Below are 12182 nucleotides of genomic sequence, written 5' to 3'. Positions count from 1 at the left end.
TCTAGAGATTTTTAGAAACCTTTCTTCAGGGATTCTTTAGAATTCACTTCAGGATTTACTTCTTAACGTTTTTCCAAGAATATCTTCAGAAATTTTTTTCGGAATTATTGCACAGCATTCTCCAAATTTCAGGGACTCCTTGAAAAATAAATAACAATTTTAGAAAATGCTTTGGTGATTCCCTTACGAATACTTCACAAGCTCCTCTATTTAGAAGTATGTCCATGAGTTCTTTCAGGGTTTGTTCCAAATCACCCTTCAAAAAATCATTAGGAGATTTATTTAAGAATTCTTCTAGTATTTTTGTCTGTAATTTCTTTATGGATTTCTGATGATTTTTTTCAAGGGTTCTTTCAGAAACTTATCAGAGGTGTCCTTTAGAAATGCCTTCAAGGATTTTTAGAAACTTCTTCAGTATTTTTTCCTTGATTTTTCCCAAAAATTTCTCATAAAATTCTACTTAAAAATCCTCTAAATCCATCTCAGGACTTTTTTTTCCTACCCCTCTATTGGGGAAATTAAGCCACTTCGTCAAATTAACTGAACTTTTGTGTCGAATCTCAGGAGTTCCTCCAGGTATTCCCCAAGGACTTCTCCAGGAGCTATAAACGATTGTTTCTAAAATAGTTTCAATAAAATTTAATCTCATCAGAAATTTATTTAAATATTTCCTTCAGGTAACCCTCGAAGAGTAACTCCAACATGATTTACGTTATTTCATAAAATAATTCTGTAAAAATCTGTGGAGGAATATCTCAAACCGCTGAGAATTCTTCGAAAATTCTGAAAATGAAAATAACAAAAAATCCATGGAAAAGGTAATCTTTTACTGAAAATTATGGGAAACGCTTAAACTACTGAAGGAGTCTCAAGTAATATTTCAAAAGGAATTCCTTAGTAAGATTCAAATGGAGTTCATGGAAGAATTTGTGAAAAACCCTTGGAGGAATTTCTGAATAAATTGTCTTTCCAATTCTTGAAGAAATCCCAGAAAATATTCTTGAACGAAGCCCTTCAAGATTATGTGAAACTATCTTAGGGATTTTTCTGAAATGGTTCTAGAAAGAGTTGCTAAAGAAAATGCTGAAAACTCTCCCTCGGAAACCCATGATTGAACTCCTACAAGGATTTATTAAAAAATATTTAGAAACATTCCAAGAGAAATGTCTTACCAAAATTCATGGAAGATGTTCTGAAAGAATTCCAGGAGGAGTTCATGAACATATTTTTAAAGGGATTCCTAAAAGACTGTCTGAAGAAAAACTTTAACAGTAAAGGAAATTTCCAAAGAAATTACCTATGTAACAACAATTGATTGAATACGCTAGAAAATGTAACAACAATTGATTGAATACGCTAGTAGATCTTCAGGCCTATACTCGCGGAAGTTCTTGGAGGTCCTAGAATATCTTGGAAAAGTACGTCTCTACAGTACTATGCTCTAAAGACCTGTAGGATGTTGCACCGTATCAGTAATGTAACTACAATCCATCGATTACGCTTGTAGATCTTAAGGCCACTACTCGCGGAAATTCTTGGATGCCCTAAGATATCCTTGAAAATTACTTATCTTCAGAACTATGTTCCATGGACCTGTAGGATGATACAACGCATCAGTAATGTAACTACAATTCATCGATTACGCTTGTAGATCTTAAGGTCACTACTCGCGAAAGTTCTTGGTTTACCTAGAATATCCTTGAAAATAACTTCTCTTCAGAACTATGCTCCATGGACCTGTAGGATGTTACACCGTATCAGTAATTTAACAAAAATCCGTTCATTACGGTTGTAGATCTTGAATTCTTTATTCGTGGAAATTCTTGGATGACCTAGAGCATATTTGGGAAGTTTCTTTTCCACAGAACTATGCTCCATGGATCAGTAGGATATTACACCGCATCAATAATATAGCAAAAATAATTGATTACGCTCGTAGATTTTCAGGCCTGAACTTTCGGAAGTTCTTGGAGGTCCTAGAATATCTTTGAAAACTACGTCTCTATAGAACTATGCTCTAAGGACCTGTAAGATGTTGCACCGTATTAGTAATGTGACTACAGTTCAACGATTACGCTTGTAGATCTTAAGGTCTTTATTCGCGGAAGTTCTTGGATGCCCAAGAATATCCTTGAAAACAACATCTCTTCAGAACTGTGCTGCATAGACATGTAGGATGTTATACCGTATCAGTAATGTAACTGCAATCCATAGATTACGCCTGTAGATCTTAAGGCCACTACTCGCGGAAGGTCTTGGATGCCCTAAGATATCCTTGAAAATAACTTCTCTTCAGAACTATACTCCATGGACCTGTAGGATGTTACACCGTATCAGTAATTTAACAAAAACCCATTTTTTGCGGTTGTAGATCTTGAATTCTTTATTCGTGGAAATTCTTGGATAACCTAGAGCATATTTGGGAAGTTCCTTTTCCACAGAACTATGCTCCATGGATCTGTAGGATATTATACCGCATCAATAATATAGCAAAAATAATTGATTACGCTCGTAGATTTTCAGGCCTGAATTCTCGGAAGTTCTAGGAGGACCTAGAATATCTTTGAAAACTACGTCTCTACAGAACTTTGCTCTGAGGACCTGTAGGATGTTGCACCGTATCAGAAATGTGACTACAACCCATCCATTACGCTTATAGATCTTAAGGCCTTTATTCGCGGAAGTTCTTGGATGCCCTAGAATATCCTTGAATAAAATTACTTCTCTTCAGAACTATGCTCCATGGACCTGTAGGACGCTGAACCATACTCCAAAAATCACCATTAGGAAACCCCCCATTTAACCCCTCCTAGCCCCCCATATATTAACCCCCCCCCCCTCCTTCAAGAAACAGACCCCCCACACATCCCTTTCCTGCAGACCTCTTACATCATCATCCGCCTTCACCTCATACCACTTTTCAACTCTTTTGCAACCCTTTCCCATAAATCCCATTTCTTCCTTATAGTAAAAGTTCCCTTCTAGACACTTAGCGCGAGAAAGTTGAAAAAACCGTGTTAATTCGCGAATCCGTGTAAAAAAAACCGTGTTAATTCGCGAAACCGTGTAAAAAAAGCCGTGTAAAAAAAGACCTTAGTGTATTGGGATTCCAGCATTTACACAATGAAGAGAAAGCTAATCCAAGCATCATCTGTTGGTTCTTTGTGTAAATGCAGTTGTCCTTGCAATAACAGAGGAGCAACCGCGGGCGGTCAATCATGCTCATGCTCATGCTCATGTACAACAAGACCACGCGGATAATTCGATTAAAGGTTTAATTGGGAAAAATCCATTTTCCGGAACTGAAAGGGCATTTTCTCCGAGGTGATTGGTGAGGTGAGTCGGAGAGGGTAGGAGTGTCCGTTTGTTATAACTGACAAACAATTAGACGCTCTTTTTTCTCTGACTTGCTTGTCATTCTGTGGATTATTGTTATTCGATTTTGGAAGGCATGCGACTTATTTTGCATCGGTGTAGCACTGCCAAGTCTGTAACAACACCCTAATCTCACACCAAAATACCCTTTTCCTATCCCATGGCGTTTGTGTGGTCAGCAAAGACTATTATCCCGCTTTACCATCGGCTTTGGACTGACTTGCGCACTTATTGCCCCACCAAATGCAGCAAAATGAAAATAAAATCACCAGAAAACCTTAATCAAGAAATACCAGAAGTTGAATTTTTATTGAGAAATCAAAAAAAAATCCATAGGTTTGCCTACTTGGCTTTTAGAAGGATGTTTTATGAAAATATATCTTTTACCAATAGAAATGATCAAATCACATTCAGGAATGATTTGATGAGTTAGACCATTTTATCCCATCAGTGCATTTTGGGCCGGGCTCCCCTATAACTGATGTGATACCGTATTTCATACTCAGACAATGAAAGCTAGAACAGACATAATCAATCTAACTAAAGTCAGAAGGACTTTAGGCTGGTAGGCTGAACTACCAGCTTAGTATACTTCTCTCATCCCGAAAGCGGACGCATCGTGTACTGAGTACACGCACCATGAACAAAGTATACTTGTGGTACACAGCGTAAGCGTGATGCCGCCGAGGGCGCCCGAAGACACGACTACTGGAGGGTTAACTGGCGATTATTGTACATGTTCATATTCACTCGAGGATGCACAAGGCTGAATTAACTTGCAGTTCGTCGACTCATCATTTTACAGTCCACATCCCTAATTCATTCATTTATATTTAAACAACCGTTAGTACACAGGGTCAAATAGGTATTTGTCCAAAAAGAAGTCATTGCTCAAACATTTTGTTTGACTCGATCGAATTTCCATTATTGTCAAACAGATGATGTTTCTTGAGTTCTTTCCTTGAAACTTTTGACCCTGTGTACTTCCGTCCTTATTTTAAAACAAATATTTTGAAACCTTCCATGCAGTCCCCGCTGTAACACAAGAAGTGTGAATTAACATAACTTCATGTTGTAATCCATACATTCAATAAGTTCTATTTTGTCTCACGTATTGAGCAGAACATATAGATCAAACTGATCCGACATTGCACCTGGTTTCACTGCAGGCTGAAATTTGATATATCACCCACCGCTGATCACCGCGCTTACCCAGCGACTCACGGTGCCACTCGCTTGATGTTTAGACCGGCAACCGTATACACACTCGGTGCCATTCCAGCCGGGTTTGTGTATAAACAATCAATTAAAACTTGTTGAAGGCAAACAAAGCTCAACAAAACATTGAACGTGCAAAGATTTATGGGATAGTTCTAGCCAGGCAATAGCCAGTATTATCTGATCGACCTTGTATGCAAATAAATCACATTGCTACTAACATACATTGACTTATTTCTATCTTCGAACATGGTTAACTTATTTGCTTGTTTTTTTTTCTCTCTCTCCATCTTTTCGCAGATACCTTAGCATGTCAGAACGCCGTGGTACGAAGGCTCTAGAACTATGGTGTCGCCGCGTCACCGAGGGCTATAAGGATGTTCGGGTCACAAACATGAGCACCTCCTGGCGCGACGGCCTCGCTTTCTGTGCAATTATTCACAACTTCCGTCCGGACTTGATGTGAGTATGATGAGTTGCTTTTGTGTTGTAAGCAAGGGTACTGGGGTACTGATGAGGTGGATTGTATTTTTGACATCGAGCCCTCTTTTTCTAACGAGTGCATGCTGCGGTTTTTCTATTTCCAAATAACACTGCACTGGTAGGAGGATATTTTGAAGCGAAGCATGTAATTTTATGACTTTTGAGAATGACTTTGCTAACCCACAGTAGACCAAACCAGATTAAGTCAGTTTTTTTTATTCCATATTACAATGTTTTCGTAAGAACTTAGAATTTCTGTTGTTAATTTTTCAGTAATAATGATTTTTATCTCTCTTCATTTTTTATTTTGACACATTTTGAAATAGGGCTCTGCTTGCACATCAGTTGAAGAAAATGAAACTACTCAGTCAACCAGTGATCGTATGAGATGTAGAATAAGATGTTAAAGTGGAGTCGATATGCGTACATTTTACGTGTGCCTAAATGGAAGCATGCACGCATCGCATATGGCCTCCACTTTGTCATTACGCCACATTTTATACGATTACTGGTTGTCTGAGTAGATGTTTGTAGCGATGCTAGTATAGGAAAAGATTGCGGTTAAAAAAACTGAAAATTTGAGCTGATTCAGCTGAACTTTCACAATGTTATCGGAGATTTTTTAGGGTAGGTCAAAATATTTCTTTGGATTGAAAATGAACGATTGAAAGCATTCAAAAATAATTCAATGCAAACCTAATACACTTGCAGCTAAAGTTAAGCCTTTCGTTAGGAAGTAGGTTAAAAAATGCTGAAAACTATTTTAATGAAATTTTATCAGCGTTGTAGTCTTTTATGTAACTTAAAAGTTGATTTGGACATTCAACGTTTCGATGTAGGGTATTAACTTTTTCAAGGATTCTAAAAGTGATTACAAAAGGATAACATCGCTTAGTTTTTTTTAGATTCAGAGAAACACGGGGGATCAAGTCTCCGTAGTTTCGAGATGGACTCATCAGCCAGGGTACGATCTTCACGAAATCCGGTCAATTTGACTGCATCTATGCTCCAATTATTGAAAAAATGGCATATCTCAATCTGTTGACTTAAACATTAACATAGGTATGTTAAAGGACTTTCAACCCTTCAATACCCTAATTTTTGATTTTGATCTAAATATCGTTTTTCGTTATCAAAAATCGTTTTAAACATGTTTTGAAAGATTTTTTTTTAATTTTCGATTTTGTGAATTTTGGTTTTAGATTTTTCTAATTTTTATTTTTGAACATCCCTACACTTTTATATTTTTCCTAGCATACTGACTTTTTAAAGATGAAAACATTTTGATATTTTATAATTATTGTTGAAATATTTTATTTTTTTCTGGAAATTTTTATTTACCGTGTAATTTAAAGGGAAATCATTTTAGTGTGTATTCAACTCCATTAAACTCTTTTACAATAATACAATGATTGAGAAAAAAAATACGTTAAATGTTGCGATTGAATACAAAAGAAACAATGACATCTGAAAGGTGACCAAAACATAGTTTTTCCAATGATTTTTATAAAATCTTAACCTGGCATCCACCGCCAGCACCACGCTATTGCTGAGTACAAAAATTGAGATTTATCCAGCGTGTTGTACAAAATACAACAGGGCGATCGCTCTAGGTTTAACCCTTTGTAGCCGGAGGGGTCATATATGACCCCAACATAGAAACGACTGTACAAATTCACACATTCGAAACAGAATACTGTCTTCGGCAAAATTGTTGCAAATTGAGTCTTCTTCTAGGGAAAAATGAAAATATTTGTATTTGGGACTTCATTGATAACCTAGAACATCCTAAACACCATGAAATTTTTAAAAATGAAATATTTGACATACCCGTTGTTCTGAAAGCTGAACTTGGATGTAGGTTACGTTTATATGTATTCATTTAGCCTTCGTCAAGAATATCAACAGCTGTTTTATATTCTGGGATGTTCTAGGTGTTCCAAACTGTCCTATAGTGAAGTCCTTCAAATCTACACGTATAATGTTATGTATTTTCGCCGAGAGACGAACCAGCCAAGGGCTGAAAGTCTCTTTAATAAAGACAAATCAATCAATCAATATTTTCGCCACAAAAAATAGCATTGCATAACCTACTGGGATCCGTGAAGCTCTTGACATCAACAATGTTATTTAGAGACATTATAGGGATAATTATAATCCAGGTCAGCCACTCTACCTTGGAGTTCGGAAGTTCAGGTCTACACTCTTAACAATAGCCATATCTGTTATACTGAGTAACGTTGCATACTCAACCGCAGTTACTGGAGCAATCTGAAGTCTATCAGCTTCTTATTAACCTCTGGGATATTCAGGGTCATTCAAACTGTTCTATAATGAAGTTCTTCAAATCTACAAGAATAACATTATGTATTTTCACCATACATAATAGTATTGCATAATCTGCTGGGATCCGCGAAGCTTTTGAAATCTCAAATGTCATTTAGATACACTACAGGGATATTCCAGACCAGCCAATTTACCTTAAAGTTCGGAACTTCAGGTCTACACTCGTAACATTAGCTATATCTGACATACTGAGTAACGTTTCATAATCAATCGCGGTGACTGGACCAAGTCTATCTATCTATATATATAAAAATGCAGTGGCATACGTGGGACCGCGCATAGCTTGAGAACGGATGGTCCAATTTGGGTCGTCTGAGTTTTGTTATGTTAGTTTTCACCCGAGGAAGGTTTATGAGGCATAATACATGGGAAATTTGAGAGTTTCCAAAAATCGGGTTTTCAAACATTTTGAACGGGGTCCTGGGCTTTGCTAGGGACTTAAAACGTCAGAAAACGCAGTAGGCAGGACAAAGTTTGCCGGGGACAGCTAGTTATATATAATGAACTTTTGGAACATTGAGGTTGTCCTAACTATCCTGAAGGTTAGCTCTTGATAGTAAAAGTAGCTATTCTCAAAATAATCTTTGAACTGTAATCTGTAATCCCTCTGGCATATCATGAGTCATTTCAAAATAGTTTTGAGATATTCCAGATCAACAACATTTCTCCGGAGATCATAGCTTCAGGTCTACACTTGTGATAACACTAGTTTACAAAATAAAACGAAAGTCGTGAACTTATGTCAACGACCAAAATTTTTGAAGCACAATTTAGCGCTGATTTCGAAACCGACCTTCAAAAAATTTTAAGTAGAACAGTTTTTGAGTTTTAGCTCAATATCGAGTTTTACAACTTTTAAAAATATGTAATTTACTAAAATTCAAATATATTGCGTTTTGTCCAACCATTTTTAAATCTTTATCCATAAATTAAAAGCTGAATACAATACCATTCGATCATCTGAATACAGGTTTTGCGTCAGATTGATGAAATTTAAGATATTGCCGTGTTTTAGGAACGAACTCCTTAAATTTTAGCAAAATTCCCAAAAAAAATTGAGGTTATGTATTTTTTTCAGTAAGAAAAAACCAATTTAAAAATTCTTTCTCGACGTTTATTTGACATATCATATGTAGGTGAGTTACAGTAAAAAATTCAGCTCAATCGGAGCATTGATTACGGAGAATGAGATGTTTGAAGTGAGCGACTTTGCTTAAAAATAGAACAAAAATCGATTTCAAATCATCAACCTTGTATGGAAAGTCGAAAAAGTTTCCGCTCTACTGTATTTTTTTTCTTTCGCGTTTTCGAACTCAGGGCATGATTCTACACCAAAAATGATCATCAGCTCACCGAGTTCAAAAATGCTGTAAACTAGTGTAATAGCTTTTGCCACTACGTAAAGCTGTTTTACATAATCCACTGTACTTACCAAAGCAGTTTGAGGAACAATATGCGTTGTTATATATTTTTGGGATGTTTTGGACTTCCTTACTGTTATGAAGCTTAGTTAATAAAAAGAACCACTGTAACTTATAAAATTTATTTTACCAAATTAGGATAATAGTGTGTAATAATTCACAAAACACCTGGATTAAGGTGAAGAATGTAAAAATTGATTGAGATACCAATACAGATTATTAAAAAAAAACCCAGTAACTTTCAGAAGACTTACTGGACATGATAGATTACAAATCGTAGCTTTATATAATGAAAGAAGTTACCGTTACACCCGTAAACTTTAGGATTTAAACTCAAGAACAGTTTGAATGTCCTAGGACATCTCGACTGATCTGATATTGTATATTGAACTTTCAGAAGACTTACAGGACATGATAGATTACCCTTGCTTTGTATAATGAAAGAAGTTATCGTTACAAGCGCAGACTTAAGGATTTAAACTCAAGAACAGTTTGGGTGACCTAGGATATCCCGACTGATCTGATACTGTCTATTGAAATTTCAGAAGACTTACTGGACATGATAGATTACAAATCGTGGCTTTGTATAATGAAAGAAGTTACCGTTACACCCGTAGACTATTGGATCTAAACTCAAGAACAGTTTGGATGACCTAGGATATCTCGACTGATCTGATACTGTCCATTGAACTTTCAGAAGACTTACTGGATATGATAGATTACAAATCATAGCTTTGCATAATATAAGAAGCTACCGTTACACCCGCAGACTTTAGGATCTAAACTCAAGAACAGTTTGGATGACCTAGGGTAACCCGACCGATCTGATATTTTCTATTAACCTTTCAGAAGACCTACTGGGCATGATAGATTACAAATCGTAGCTTTGTATAATGAAAGAAGTTACCGTTACACCCATAGACTTAAGGATCTAAACTTAAGAATGGTTTGGATGACCTAGGATATCCAGAAAAAATATTCTGCATAATATTCTACAGTTTTTATGCTACTGATCATCAAAACTACAGAAAAACGCTGAAAAAACTCCACAACGCTTGGAATAAATCCGGCTTCAAAGGGTTAATAAGCTTTAAAAGACACAAAAACCATTTTGAGATATTAAGAACAGTCCTAAATAACAGCCAAAAGTATAAAAGATTTGATTGCCCAGGAAAGAAATAATACACAAATGCTCAAACTATACCCGTTTAATGACGGGGTTGGGCATTAGAGGGTTAAAGTGACTTTATGAACTCTTGTGAGTATTGGTCGTCTGATCTGCAAATATAACTAGGAATCTCTCGCTTTAGCGGTGTTAGGGGTTTTAGGTTGGTTTGATAGTATTTCGGGGGCGTATCAAGAGCTTTGGGTTGCAGGAACTTTAGAGGGGGTGGAGAAATGTTTCAAGGACATTCCAATAGGATTATGGAGGTTTCAAATGCGTTTGATGGCATTTCAGGGTTTATCTGAAGGGTATTGGGTTTCTATTTAGATCGTTCAGGTTTCAAGAGGTCTTTCAAAAGGTGTTAAGGGGAATTCAGAAGGCTTCAAGAGCCTTTAAAGGGCGTTACAAGGGTTTCTTAACGTGACGTTCCCATTGTTACAAGCCTGCTTCTTAGATTAGTGTTCTATGAGCACTTCCACAGTTATTAACTGAGAGCTCTCTCTGCCAATGACATTTTTTTGTGTGTAAAAATATCGTGTAGCAGGCACGAAGAAACTCTATGATAAGGGAAATCAAGGAAATTTCCATTAGGATAAGTTCCAGAACCGAACAGGATTCGTACCCGTCATCTTCAGTATGGTCATGTCAAATACCCACGCCTTTACAGCTTTGGCTATATGGGCCCCTTGAAACCCCTTGATATCTCCTAAAACGACTCTGCGACCTCCAGGCACCTTTTGAGACCCTCTGACACGCTCCTGAGACCTCCATGTAATCCCTGAAACACCCTGGAGCTCCCTAAAACACCCCTGCAACCAGTCTTGACTCTCTCCTAGAAACGTCCCCTGGCGGTCGTTGCCATAGTTACCGTCAGTATTACATTTTCTTATGCACAACATTTGTTCTGAATAAGCTTTAAGTAATATACACCGTCTTCAGCCAGAGGCTGTGAACGCTACTAACACATTTGATGAAAAGCTTTCCTAGACTGGAGCAGGAATCGATCCCACACTCCGCCTAGAAGACTGATGCCGCTAACCGCATGGCAACGAAGCCTTCTCAGACATGTTGCGATGTTTTTAGTACAAGTGTTTTGAAATATTGCATGAATCCTAGTTTCCTCCAACCACAGTAGACGTTCGGTCGCTGCAAGCGGTTCAACGGCAACGCTTTTTAACTGCAAGTCCGGTAAGTGCAACAAATTTGCAGTTATTGCATCGCTATCTGTCAAAATGATGCGCCAAGTTAGCCCAAATGAACAGTCGAATGAATTTTACGTTCATTTAACATCTATTGATGGGTTGTTGACGCCTGCCTGACGTTGCAGCTATCGAATTTTGTTCGCTAAGTGAAACGTAAACATTATGCAGTTATCGAACGTCTACTGTACTGCCCTGCTAAAGTGTGACGCCTTGCTTATTATGTAGAATAGAATTTCTTTAAGTAATTTTTACCTAATAACTATTTATTATCCATCTTTCCTTATTTTTTTTCTCTGATATAAAAAAAATCTCATTTATTCCTCTTCCGGTGTTGGGCCACCTAGTTAAAACTAAGTAAACCGTAAGTTTTTAGTAGTTATTCCAAAAAACAATGAATGAGCTTGAATTTCTTTTACTCCTTCAACAGAGATTTTACGGCCCTGAAAAAAGAAGACATATACTACAACAATGAACTAGCATTCAGCATCGCCGAAAAGCATCTCGGCATCCCGTCACTGCTGGACCCCGCTGATATGCTAAAGTACGAAGTGCCTGACCGATTCTCAATACTAACCTACCTGTCGCAATATTACCGAGTATTCAGTAATCAAGGTACGTCATTCTTGCGTTTGGAATACAAAGTTCCCATTACTTGTACTAGATTTTGAAGTATTTCTTCGTCTCATCCGTTCCGATCCCCATTCAGAGCCAACCAGCAAAAAAGTAACCGAAAAGGAACCCAAATCGACGGACGGTTTGGACGGCAAGGTAAGAGAAATCCAACTTTTTGTAGTTTTTTTTTTGTCTCTGATGGTGCGGGTACGTAGTAACGGCTGCTTGTGTGTTCTTATCGGCTCTTAACTGGCTCTGGCTCTCACAAATCACCGGGAAATATTAACTGTACGTGATCGTTTTACTAACATGTTCCGCGTGTCTGCTCAACGGTTTTTGTCTGCGTCATTGGGAAGCTTT

General features: G+C 37.3%; 1 protein-coding gene across 8 annotated transcripts in view; it reads left to right on the top strand.

Annotated features, from left to right (window-relative positions):
• The window catches only part of LOC109429236 (MICAL-like protein 1), a 131246-nt gene that overhangs the window by 84245 nt on the left and 34819 nt on the right, over nucleotides 1-12182 (top strand). For all 8 annotated transcript variants that reach the window (XM_029862858.2, XM_029862855.2, XM_029862853.2 and 5 more), the window contains exons 3-5: nucleotides 4894-5055; nucleotides 11638-11822; nucleotides 11917-11978. In XM_029862858.2, the coding sequence (XP_029718718.2) occupies nucleotides 4904-5055; nucleotides 11638-11822; nucleotides 11917-11978 (399 nt within the window). In that variant the 5' untranslated portion in view covers nucleotides 4894-4903. The remainder of the gene's footprint in view (nucleotides 1-4893; nucleotides 5056-11637; nucleotides 11823-11916; nucleotides 11979-12182) is intronic.

The sequence above is a fragment of the Aedes albopictus genome, chromosome 3 (assembly GCF_035046485.1).
Source record: "Aedes albopictus strain Foshan chromosome 3, AalbF5, whole genome shotgun sequence".
NCBI classification, from domain to species: domain Eukaryota; kingdom Metazoa; phylum Arthropoda; class Insecta; order Diptera; family Culicidae; genus Aedes; species Aedes albopictus.
Note: the sequence above shows the minus strand (reverse complement) of the source record. Positions and strands in the feature narration are given on the sequence as shown.